The 13650-nt window shown below is 40.5% G+C and overlaps 1 protein-coding gene across 4 annotated transcripts in view; it reads left to right on the forward strand.

Annotated features, from left to right (window-relative positions):
* CYTIP (cytohesin 1 interacting protein) overlaps positions 1 to 13650 on the forward strand; it is a 66263-nt gene that overhangs the window by 10171 nt on the left and 42442 nt on the right. For 2 of the 4 annotated variants that reach the window (XM_071216430.1, XM_058300896.2), the window contains exon 2: positions 5983 to 6044. The exons of 1 other annotated variant lie outside the window; for it this stretch is intronic. Coding sequence is in view for 2 of the 3 variants with exons in the window: in XM_058300896.2 (XP_058156879.1) it covers positions 5983 to 6044 (62 nt within the window). In the remaining variant the exon portion in view is untranslated. Of the gene's footprint in view, positions 1 to 3595; positions 3621 to 5982; positions 6045 to 13650 lie in introns of those variants that run through there. One more of the 4 variants, XM_071216429.1, reaches the window with a different exon arrangement.

Genomic DNA, 13650 nt, shown 5'->3' on the forward strand with positions numbered 1-13650 from the left:
TATCCATACAATAAGCAAATGAATCCAGGGAGTTGAGGAGGTGGGGTACAGCCAGGAATGAGAATGGGAGTTCAGGGGGGAATCCAGAAGGCTCAGAGAGGCAGAGACTGCTTTCCATGAAGTCTCAATGTGGCCTAACAGGAGGCTCAAGTGAGGAAAAAGCATCCCATTGGTTATGGAATTAAGTATGCCAGGGCCATAAGCAAAGAGCCCTCCTGGAAGCAGTCCTTTCACAAAGCCCTCTTGTCAGACAGACCCTTGTGGAGAAAATAGTTTGTAAATGTGGTGATGAGAAGGAACATGCCCTGTGAAAGGAAAGGGATAAGCCTAAGGGTGCTGGCAGGCCACCCACTGTCAACTTAAAAAAGCAGGCCCATTTGCAATAGCCAAAAGGTCCCCAGATGTCCATCAACTGATGAATGGATAAACAATTTGTGTTATAGCCATACAATGGCATACTATTTGGCCATAAAAAGGAATGCATTTCTGACACATGCTACAACATGGGCAAACATTGAAGACATCATGTTGTGTGAAAGAAGCCAGACACGAAAGGACAAATATTGTATGATCCCACTGATATGCAGGCACTGGGAGGATGGGGAAATTGGGGGTTGATGGCTAAGAGAGTGGGCTTTTTTGGGTAGTGAAATGTACTAAAATTGATTATGGTGATAGATGTAAAACCTTGTCAATATACTAAAAATCATTTTGTTGTATACCTTAAAAGTGTGAATTGTATGGTATGTGAATTATAGCTCCATAAATCTGCTAAAAATGAAAAAAAAACAACAATATTAATAACTATTATAGTACTGGTTAAAGATCAGAGCTATTATATAATAAAAATAAATAAAGGAAACAGATGTGGATCAAGTGATTGCACTCCTGCCTACCACATGGGAGGTTGCGGTTCAGTTCCTGGTGCCTCCTAAAGAAGACAGGAAGCTGGCATGATGGGCAGGCACGGCAAGCTGACAGAACAAGATGACGCAACAAGAGACACAAGAATAAAAACATAATGAGGGACACAACAAAGCAGGGAACAGAGGTTCCTGGTGCTTCCTAAAGAAAATGAGCAAGACAGCGAACTGACATGATGGGCAGGTGCAGTGAGCTGATGCAACAAGAGACACAAGAAGAAAAAACATAATGAGAGATACAACACAGCAGGGAACAAAGGTGGCTCAAGTGATTAGGTACCTCTCTCCCACAGTGGAGGTCCTGGGTTCAATTCCTGGTGCCTCCTAAAGAGACAAGTAAGACAACAGACACTTGTTGTTACAAGTGTAAACAACAAGGGGGTGGCAGAAATAAATAAATAAAATAAATCTTTTAAAAAAAGCTGGAAATGGAAACTAGAATATAGAAAAGATTAATATAAATGAGGCACCATAATTAATGAAATGGGTTGTTTTATAACGTTATTTGCTGAAATTGGCTACCTGGGTTAAAAAATTCAGTGTATATATATGAACTAAATATGATGAGTAAACTCATGAAATTAAACTATATAAAGTACAGGTTATTAGGAGATAGAATGGGGGTTGGAAAGGGGGAGCTGATGCTGAATGTATGTTTAATGCTTAATAAGGGGGATTGTACATATGGGGAAATGGTTAGAGTTGATGGTAACACATTATAGTGAGCATAATCACATAATCAACATTGCTGATTTATACATGTGATTGTAGTCCAATGAGGTTAATGTCAATTGAAAGAAGACTAGAGGGAAATCCGGGGACTGTATTACAGTGATTTCAGTGGTGGTCAATAGTACCAATACAAGATGGTTCCTCTATTACAAGGTTAAGAATATGGATATACATGGGGAAAATGTAATGTAACTGTATTAGTCTGGGTCCTCTAGGGAACAGAATCAACAGGAGGTATCTGTAAACAGTATGAGATTTTATAAGAGTCTCTCACATGACCATGGGGATGCACAAGTCCAGCTTCTGCAGACAGGTAGCAAACCAGGTACTCCAATGAAAGTCCAATGAAGGTCCTGGATGAGTTTCCGGGAGATGCTGGCTGTACAAAGACAAGCTGGGAAATTCTCTCTGAATGCTAAAATCACTTCCCTTTTAAGGCATTCAACTGATTAGATAAAACATCGCTCATTGCTGATGGCAGTCTCCCTGGTTGATCCTAGAGGTCAGCCACCTATCTATGTGGTAAACTCACTGCTGTAGTCCAATTGAAAAGGTCTCACACCCATCAGAATAGACCAGTCCACAAACATAATTTTCTTCTTTCAGGGATTCATAAAATAATTTCAAACTGCCACACAGTCTCATGAAAAATATTGATGAGAAAGGGCAGTTACAATATGGTGGGGGGAGAAAAATTCTGGTTGTTGTACAGGGCATAACATAGTACACAGAAAGGGCACTCAGATTAGCCTAGAGCAGTGGTTTAGAGCCTGAAGGAGAGAGAGGCCAAAGCTGTGTATGGCTGAGGCTGCCCAGTCCCGTGGACACATGTGTTACGATGCATGGGTCAGATACACACTGGGATTCCAGAAGTACCAGGATGACCGAGCAGTAAATCCTCTGAGCCAAGCTTGGCCAGGTTCTGGGAAGCAATGGGAAAATGAAACACTTTATTCTCTGTTTATTTATGGTGATGATGGCCTCTTTAAATTTTGCGGTCTTTTCTCAGTGTTATCTAACATATGTTCAAAAGAAAAATCTATAAACGATTTTTTTTCCTGAACAAAAGCCTTGGGTGTCTGTTGCTGGATCCAAGGCCTCATCTGGGGTCTGGCTGCAGGGCCAACTTCTCTAGAGCTTGGTTTGAGGTTCATAGAGAGACCTCATGGAATGGATCCCACCTGTGGATAGCCTCATTAAAGAAGACCTGCACGGATAAGGCTGAGGCGAGGCTGCCATTTCTCCAGGATGCCTTTGCAGGTTCATCTTGCTGTGCTAGGGTGCAGACTTCACTGACTCAGACTTCTTGAACTTTGGGATCCCAGTGTTTGCCACAAGTGCTCTTTAGCTGGATCAGCCCATGATGTGCTGGGTGTCCTTCTCACCACTGTTTGTTCTCATAGCATTCCAAATCTCTTTATTAAAGTTAGTGCTACCATTACTCTTCCTATTACAGCTATTACTCCTACTATTATTACTACTACTACTAAAGCAACTGGGCTTCTTTTTTTCTTCTTTAAGTTACTATATGCTAGGCACAGCACTGGGCATTTTTTCATATTTTCAGGACAACCCTGAAAAAAGTATTATCTTCATTTTGCAGGTGAGGTTACTGAGGCTCAAAGAATTTAAGAGACTTTGATTCTTTGATTATTTTTCTCAGCCTGTCTTACACATTAAAATTAATATACAATATTCAAAGCCAAATGGCTACTGAGTGCTGTTTACAAGTCCCTTGATTTGAAAGTCTCTTGAATTCCAGCAGTGCTTCCTGGTACAGGGAGCACTGGAAGCAGCACAACCGGAATAGCCAGATGGGCCTGGCGGTGCAGATAAGATCAAGGCAAGCAAAGGGTCTTCTTGAGGGCAAGGGGGCACTACTAGAGGAAAAATAGTTTGTCAGACTCCAGAGTCAGGGTGCAGTGAGGACACGTGAACTCCTTCGGAGGGCAGAGATGTCACTAGGTACTGGCTTTCTCTGTTGCTTTGTTTACTTTTTGTTTTCGTTTGTACCTGCCTATGGCATTTTGGGTGTTTTTGGCTTACAGCTGTTAATTCTTGGCAATAAAATTTCTGAAGTACTGTGGTTGAAACCATCCCTCTTAGGGGTAGGGAGAGAGGTGCCTGGATTATGGGGCCAACATTCAAACATCAGACATTATTAACATCAGGTATCACTTCTGTAGCCTGCGAATATACTGACCCTTTGGCATTCAAAACAAACTTTTTTTATGAAAAAAATTTTTTTTTACTTATAGTTTCCCTCTTTGCCATAAAACTAGAATTGCTCATTTTATTGTTCTAACTGTTTGGATTCTGAATAAACTTTGTTTTCAGGCACTAATAAGCTCCTATTGTGTGGGTAGATACTGTTATGGAAAGCAAGTTAGAGACAGCTCAAACTTTCCACTGCATCCCAGGCTCTAGAAAGTAGACTAACTGATAACCATATAGACAAGTAAAACAAACACATACCAGCCAGGTTTGAATGCTTACTCTCTGTACTAGGTGTGGGGCTGTGTGTGTGTATGCGTATGTGCATGCATATGCAGATCCCAGCATGTTTTGTGGCATGGCTAAGATAGTGTAGAAATTCCTTACCTTAGAGGAGATAAAGTTTAGAACAGTTATCACATTGGTTCTGATCAGATTATTGAAAGGGCTCTTTCAGTGATAGAGAAACATATATAGCTTGTGAGGTTAAGGGTAGAAGATGTGTTATTTGTGCTTAACAACAGACTGTGAGTTACTGGGGCTGTATTTCTGGTTGTTTTAAAGTAAAGTCAACCTAAGTAACCGATTTCTTGGTTTATTTAATCTCACCTCACTTTATATCTAGTGGGATTTAAAGTGGCTAAATTAGTAAAATCTAATGGGTTGGCTCATGACCACACAGATTTCTGTGAGATTTCTCTATTCTTTGGAAAGGTTTACTTTTTAAAAAATTCATTGTTGGTGTAGAGAGTTTCTTGCAATTTGAGTAGGTGGTATCTGTTGTAAGTTAAAGAAAGGAAATGCCCACATTTTGAATGAGTTGAAATACGTGGTTCATAGGGGGGGAAAAGTCAAGCCATGCCTCTTGTAAGGAGTTGAAATAACATTTCTTCTGTTTCTAAGATAATTGGGTAAGTTAAACCAAACAGGAAACAACAACCGAAGTTCCTGAGTCAGAGAGGAACTACTCATTACTCATTTGCCTTTGCGAGCAGAATGATGATGCCATTACCCTGAAATCTATAAACTTGTAAGATAACTCACTGTCAATTTTGAAAACACCATGATAATGCTCTTGCATCATGTCTTCTAAGGGGCAACTCCACCTTCTTCAATCCTCTTAAATGACTGCAACACTTCATACCTCTGGAACAAGATCGTGCTGTAACAAACTTTTAAAAATTTATTCCACTTGATCTTTTGGGTGTCCTATCCCCCCCCCTCTCGCATATAACTTGAATAGAAAAACTACATATGAAAACACATGGAAAGATCGGTGCTCCTTTTAAAATTGAAACAATATCTAGTTTCTCAAAGTACAAGGACCTAAAAGTTAGATGCAAAACTATCGTAAACATGAATCTCCTCGACCTGTGGATGACAGTCATCTGAATTACGCAGACAACTTGTCACACCCAATGAGCTCTGTGAAGGAGGGGAAGCAGAATGGAGAAGTGGGATGGGAGGTTTTAATTTACTGGCCTCTTTTAACATTTTGGAAAGTGTGAGTAAATGTGGCATTTGCAGAAATTATCACATTGTTGTCAAAGCTGTCATATACCCTTGCCTTGCAATAGTGCATAAGGATGCGGGTTCCTTTTTTTTTTTTCTTCTTCTTCTTCTGATATAAGATAGAAAGAATGTCTTTCTTCCTTAATCAACAGTCTAATTCTGCAGGCCAGTGCTCAGCAGCTCAGGGTTTCTGAGATATTTTCACTAATATTTACTGAGTGCTTACTCTTCGCAGGTACCGCTATAGTACTTTTCCACACAATCCCTGAAGTTGGTACTATTTTTATACAGGTGTGAAAACTGAGGGACAGAGAGATAAAATGCAACTGTTTTCAATAGCTCAGTTGCAGTGCAGTCCTCATGGGGTACCTGCAGCACTTGTTAACTTTTTCCCCCTTAATTTATTAAATTGTTATTTAAAAATTTTAAACTGGTTTTTAAATTACAACAGTAATTACGCTCATGTATAATGTAAGAATACAGAGGATATAGAAACACAAAGAAGTCTCCCCTTGTATTTAGACATTTTGTATGCATAAACTAGGATATACACACATACACACACACACACACATCCATTTGTGTTTGTATTTCTCTTCAGGTACTTGTGTTATGGCTCGGCATATGGTCATTTGTGAACATGCTTGTCAACCTGGATTGAATGTAAGTTCTCTGAGGGTATTGTCTGTATGTTATTCTAATTATCAAATGGCCCATGACTTAGTGCCTTAAACCAACAACAACATTTATTCTGCTCACTAATCACCATTTTGGGCAGGGTTCAGTGAGAGCAGCTCAAGCGGCTCCACTCGGCCTTCACTGGGGTTGCTGGAACCACCTGAAGGCTCAGTTGTGTTCACACATGTTGGTATCTGATGCTGGTTCTCAGGAACTTGACTGAAATGGTGGATGAACACCTTCACGTGGCCTTTTCATGTAGTGGCTTGGTGTCCTCATAGCATGGGAACTGGCTTCCAAGGGCAAGTATCCAAAAGAACCAGGCAGATGCTAAATTGCCTTTTATAGCTTCAACTTGGAAGTCACATAGCATCATTTCTTCCATGGTCACAGGCTTATCTATAACCAAGAGGAGGGAGTACAGACCCCACCTCTCAACAATCACCTTGTTAAGAAGAATGTGTTGGATGGGTGAGGCCATCTTTGGAAAATACAATGTACCATAGGTATCGTTTCATCTTAGGCCCCTTCTTCCTGCTGCCCAACCTTTATCTCACAGCTTTGTATACATTCAATTAATGTCCGTGAAAGTGAATTGTTGAATCACGATTACAGAGGAGGCAGCTCTCTACACTGAACTAGGGCTGACAAGGAAATGGAGGTGGTGGCTCCTACCCATTATCCCAAGATTTGGATCCAGGGTATAAAATCCCACAAGTGGCAGTTTCTGGGGATTGAAATGATTCCCAGGGGTGACTAGAGGATTTCTCTGAGCTCCTTTCTTATTCAGGACATTGCCCAGCTGGGCTATTTTGATGATGAAGGGGAAATGGGAGCTAGTGCTTTTCTGCCCTTCCTGCGATCCAGCAGAGTAAAACTACGCAATCTAGGACAGGGCTTCTTAGCCTGTTTTGTTCCACAGACCCCTTTGCCAGTCAGGTGAAAAACACGTACCCCTTACTAAGTCCACACTGTACTGTGTGTTATTTAATAAATATATCACACCTGCACCAACATGTCCCCACAAGTATACTGTTATAACGTCTTTTTAAAATTCAAACTCAAGCTCATGGACCCCTTGTTAAGAACCCCTGCTCTAGGAACTATGGTCAATGTGTGAAGCCCTGCCCACCTCCAGCGAAGCTCACCTGAACGGCTCGGCGGCCTCGCATGTTTGGTGAGCAGTAAACTAGCACGGCAGTGAAACATTCGGTACATGAGATGAGGGCTGAGTGTGAAGGGTGTGTCTTGTTTGTTCTTAGATTTGATGTGGGTAAACACTATAGTCACCTAGCAGGGCAGGGCCTGAGCAACTGGTAATAACTATGTTGGTCCTCTGGTAGTGGGACTAGGTAAGTCTGTTAACACAAGCTCAGGTCTGGTATTTGAGAGTACATCTGACCAAACAAAGAAATGGAAGCTGTGAATAAGTAATGTGGGGATAGGGTAGAAGGTGGTTTTCAAAGAATCTGTTCCAGAACCCATCCCTGATGTCTTATTCATTACCTTTTGTTTCTTTGTCTTCTCTCCTGCACTGTCACTCATACCCTCCCACCCAGTGTCCTCAGTCAGTCCTTAACCCGCCCTGCTATCTAGACATACACTTGTTTGTTCTGTCCTCGTATCACATTGCCTGAACTGACAACCCTGAATCAGGCAAACTTGGTTCCTGGGAACCCTCACTACCACCAAACACACACACACACACACACACACACACACGTCCGTGTCCACACACCAATACTTAGAGTTTTCCTCACAGGGATCTTGACTTGGGCTGTCAAGATCTAAAGGTTCTGCTCTGCTTCCCAGTTTGGCCCCAATTAAATGAGAGCAAATAATCATTAATGTTGTGTGATAATGTGATTATGAGGTCTTAAATTCAGTGATACCATTGAAAAAGGGCATGATTTACTTGTATTTAAGTGTATTTGGAAAACATCTATCAAGGAGACAAGGTCAATATTTTTGGATAAATATTTTTGGCTGCCTCTAGGAACTATCATGCTGCCTATACTAGTATCTCCACTCAAGTGGATATCTTATCTGCAGTAATTGACTGACTCAATTTTCCATTTAATTTAATTTAATGTCATTTTAAAACTTTAAACTACTTTATTTTTTTTTAGATTTATTTATTTATTTCTCTCCCCTTCCCCCCTCACCCTGGTTGTCTGTTCTCTGCGTCTATTTGCTGTGTGTTCTTCTTTGTCCGCTTCTGTTGTTGTCAGCGGCACAGGGTCTGTGTTTCTTTTTGTTGAGTCATCTTGTTGTGTCAGCTCTCCGTGTGGGTGGAGCCATTCCTGGGCAGGCTGAACTTTCTTTTGTGCTGGGTGGCTCTCCTTACGGGGCGCACTCCTTGCGCGTGGGGATCCCCTCTGTGGGGGACACCCCTGCGTGGCACAGCACTCCTTGCGCGCATCAGCACTGCACATGGGCCAGCTCCACACGGGTCAAGGAGGCCCGGGGTTTGAACCCCAGACCTCCCATGTGGTAGACAGAAACCCTAACCACTGGGCCACTTCCCTAAACTAATCATTACTTTTTTTTTTTTTAGGTACTGGGTACTGGGAATTGAGCTCAAGACCCATTATGTGGGAAACTGGCACTCAAGCACTGAGCCACATCAGGTCCCCTGAGTTGACTTTTCATTTGTTTTGCTAGTTTATTGTTTTTGTGTTTTTTTCCCCCAGGAAGCACGGGGAACTGTTCCTGGGACCTCCCATGTGGGAGGCAGGCACTCAACTGCCTGAGCCACATCTGCTCCCCACCATTACTTTTAGTAGGTCCTTGAAGGCCAACCTGCAGCTGCCTATCCACTACTAAACCCTGTCCATGTGCTTCTTTTTCCAATTAGCTCCAGCCTTGGAGTGTAACTTCATGGTAAACAACGGAAATTGTCTGGCATAGGAAGAGGGGTCAACTGAAACATGGATTTCATGACTGCTTTTTGATGTGCGTCGGATGCCTGACAGGGCATTGGTCTTAACAGATGGTCAGCGACTTGCTTATCTAGTTAAGTTCAAGGAGTGTATTTAGTGTGTCTTCTCCAATTATTGCTTTTGGGAAAGCTGCAGAATCTTCATACTTGCTACCTTCTACTGTAAATGTTATCCATAGTGTGGATAACATTTCCCAATGTGGGAAGGCTTTCATGATTAATTTATGGATATCAGAGGTTGAGCACGGCTTGCTGGAGCTTGACTGCAGCAGTGGAAGTGAAACCAGGGTCAGATGCAGCTCCCTGCCATCGCTGTTCGTGATATCATCATCCTTTCTGTTCCTCAGGATGGTTCGGAATCCTCAAGCCCCTTGCCCATTGCTCCTTATGCTTAAGGGCCACAAGGTCCTATTGCTCATTCCCCTGCAATGCTGCTTGCTTCTACTCTCTCCTCTCCCCATGGACACTGCTCTGGCTCAAGCCTGCATTGCCTGTTTCTAAGATTATGGTGGTAATTGAACTGGTCTGCAGCTCTCCTCTCCAGTTACCTCATAATCCATTGACAAGTTATTTTTCCTAAAATTTCTATTTGGCCAACTTAGGCCTTACCTAAAAAAACTAGTGATTTCCCTTTGATTATCGAATCAAGTCTAAAGTGTTTAGTGTAGTACATGAGGGCCTTCCCCTATCAAATCCTGATGTGGTGCTTGGTAGTTATCTCCTACCAAGAAGCCCATGCTCCTGGCACACAATTCCCTTACTGATTTCTGGTTAGTTCTCTCTCTGTGTTTGATGACACTTTTTATTCTCTCATTCAAATGTAAAAAGCTGGTTCTTCTCTAGCCACCATCTCTAACTGTTGAAATTATATTGATTCATTACATTTTTCTTTCTCATTTAGAGGCAACACTAGCCCCCATCCCAAGAAGAAATCTCTCTCTCCCTGACCTCCTAAAGTGTTTTGTGTCATTTCTGTTTTTTTTTTTTTTTTTTTTTGACACTACAGAGGGTGAGTTGGTCCCTTTTACAAGGTGTTATGCTCCTACAGGGAAGAGATCAGGCCTCACAAACCTCAGCACCTCTTCCCCTAGCTTAGTGCCAGACACACAATGGGCTTTTGCTAAATGTTGTGGTAGTGAATCTAATTTTTACAGATTTCTCTCTGGTAAAAAGTTACGTTTAGTACAGAACATCAACTCATGTTTTTCTGTATATAAAATGTGTAAAGCAAGTGATCAAAATATATGATTGATTTGCCCTCTAATTACTGTGATTATATTTTCTATGTCAAAAAAATTACAACATAGCTTAAATGATGTTTAGAAGATATAGCTATGTCAAATGACAATAGGGCTGATTCCTTAAAATTTGGACATATGATGACTGCTCTTCTGTATTAGAGTTTATCAAGAGCTCTCTTATATATAGTCATGCCAATGACTGTTTACCCAATATCCTGGTGTAGGAAACCTTCAGATATTTTGGTGTATACATCTTAAGCCTTTATTTTATTCATCTCTTTTTAGAGGGGAGCTCTAGCTTGTGATATGTTCATGAAACAGAGACACCCATGTTTTTTTTTTTCTGTCTTCTGCCATAACAAGAACTAACTGATGTGCAAGCCGGTCTGAAAACTAAGATTGTAGAAAATTGTGTTAAGTCATAAAACTGGTATTTTTAAAGAAAAACTCTCTCTTAATTTGTTGTATCTTTATAACAGAAACCCAGTCATGGCAAGCTTTTCCATTGAGTAAGGAGTATAGAGTTGCTAGATTAAGAACATTGCACCAATGTATTATAATGAAAGAAGAAGAAAGTAACAATAATTCATAATTAGCTAACTGCTTCGTAGAAAAATTTTGGGTGCTTTCTGTTAACAAAAGATATTTGTTACATGGGTAACATGGATTTGAAGGCTTTGTATAACTTCTGAAGATGTTTTAACTTATTTAGTTGAGGCCTGTAATTACTCTGATTCAGAATTGATTCTCTTTGCACCTTGTAATAATATTTTAGTTATCCTATTTTCAGTTTTGAATAACCTGTCATTTTTCCACCAAAACTTCTAGTAATATATAGTTTTTCTTTTGGTCATGCTATTCAGAATGGGTCTGTTTTTTAGTCCCCACACACTTGGCCGTTTCTTCTGGGCTCTGCTCTTCCTTTGAAGGATCTTTGTGCACAGATAAAATAGGTGGCAAGAAGGGGGAACAGGCATTTCCTGCCTTCCTCTTGCCGACTCTTCCATCACCATGTAACAAAGTTTCCCACTTCTCTGAAGATAAGAATCTTTTTGTAAATTTTCTATATTTAACATCAAGACTAAATGCTATTAAGCTACATCAGCTCTTCTCACCACATCCACCCAGATTAGAAGTGACTCAAAGACAATTAGGTTATTCTGGCAGGAACTGTAACCCACAAACTGATGATTTTTTTATAGTCTTTCAGTTCTCCAGATATATACAACATGCTATCTTTTGCAAAGGCTGGGAGATAGACTAAGGCAGTTTCTTTTTTTGGCTCCTTTTTTTATTAACACATTTTTAGGTTTACAGAAAAGTCATGTATAAAGTACAGAGTTCCAATGTACTTCCCCTCTCACACACACAACACATACACAGTTTTCTACATTATAACATTTCATTTTAAAAACTTTTACATGGCTTTATTAAAGGCCATTAATATAAAATATGACAAGTTACAAGTTGTCAGCAAGAATTCATCATTTTTGAAAATGTGTATCAAAGACAGGTGACATATTAACCATACTTCTGGTCTCTGGCGTGGCAGCGGTGCAAGTTGGGTGACACGATAGCTGTTCCCAGTGTAGGTAGCCCTCTGCCACTCTAGGGAACGAGGGAGGGGTCCCCTGAGGTGAAAGAAGACAGACTGGTTTCTAATGTCCTTGGGGAGATTCTGTAAAAGGCAGGCACCCAAGGCAATGTACTGAATCCTTGAGATCCATCCCAAGTGCAAAGAGTGGGACTGGAACTGGGGATCCAAAATCACATCAAGGCTTCAGCTGAGAAGCTGCTGAGTTCTTTAAAAAATATATATGTATAAAGTCCTGGTTTTAAATAACTCCATCCTGAGGCACAGAAAAAACAAACAAACAAACAAACAAAAAGTAGCAAAAGTAAGAGCTACATTTTCTCTCCTTGGGTTTATGGAATATTTGACATCATTACATTCGATGAAACTCTGTACCAATTATTCCCCACTACTACCACAGTCCCTGGTAACCTGTACTACAGTTGCTAACTCTATAAATTTGTATATTATAATTATTTTATACAAGTAAGATCACACAATATTTATGCTTTTGTGTGTGGCAAGCTCTGAGATGGCAAGCCAGAGACAAGTGCCCTGCTTCAGTCTTTCAAGCTGCCACCTGATAGACTGGCACTGGCACACGGGCAACCCAGTACGTGCATAGAGGTCCTGCTGCTTCCTCTGGAATAAGGCCAGGAACCAAAATGAGAGCAATGGCTGCTGCAAAACTGGCTTGGGCAGAGGATGGAGGAGGGGCCTAGCAAGTGTGCCATGAGCTTCTTCTGTTTCTGTTTTTGTTTTTTTCTGCTTACTTATTTCTGTTTTATTTGAATTTTGAATTTTGTATGTATTTTTTTTCATTTTTTTAAATTAGAGAAGTTGTGCACCCACAAAACAATCATGTATAATGCGCAGAATTCCCGTACATTGCCCCTCCACCAAAACCAAAAGAATATGATCAGACTATTACCACTAACCATGGTCCATAGTGTACACTTGGTATATTGTTGCCATACACCCCCTATTATTAACGTAGTATTGTACGTTTGCTACAGTTCATGAGAGAATACTCTCATATTTGTACTGTTAACCACAGTCCATCTTCTGCCACATGGTTCACTGTGTAATACAGTCACATGCCTTGTACATTCTATCCAGAGAGTACATTTAGTGGCTCTCACTTCTGTCATGAAGTTGTGTCATCATCGTCCCAGTGCAAATACAAGAATGTTCTTTTATGAACCAGAACAAATGTACATAACTATTACAAGGAGGTAAGAATATCATGATGTATGGGAAAAAATACAATTAATGTAACTTACGGACTATTGTTAACAGCAATATTGTAATATTCTTGCATCAATGTCAAAGAAGGTACTATATCAGCACTAAGGGTCAATAATAGGGGGTGTGTGATTTTTTCTTTTGGACTAAGGAAAAGGTTCTACTGTTTTTAAGTTGCATATTCTTGATTCAGTACTCACCCAGTTACTGAATCCTTTAACTGTTTTTCAGAGCTCTAAGGAAGATTACTTTGACAGTTTTTGCTGGCTGTTCAAAAATTTGGGGGAGGAAGAAACCCTGAAGTGTCTTATGCCACTCTCTTGGTCAATTTGAAGTTCTTATCCCCCCTACACACATGCCCTTTTTAAAAAAGGGAGTATGTTGTATTTTCTTTTCTTCACTTTTTTGATCCTTAACTAGACTTGTTAGCTCTAGAAGTATGCTTGATGATACAGTCAGTTTTTATATGCAGTCACTGGATTTCATCCAACCCTCTTCCCTGAATGTCTTGTCTAACCTTACAAAACTTTGGAAAAAGACATTTCACAAACTTCTTTTACAACCCATGCCAATGTTGAATGGACATCTCTT

This window comes from Dasypus novemcinctus, chromosome 7, assembly GCF_030445035.2.
Source record: "Dasypus novemcinctus isolate mDasNov1 chromosome 7, mDasNov1.1.hap2, whole genome shotgun sequence".
In the NCBI taxonomy this organism is placed as follows: Eukaryota; Metazoa; Chordata; class Mammalia; order Cingulata; family Dasypodidae; genus Dasypus; species Dasypus novemcinctus.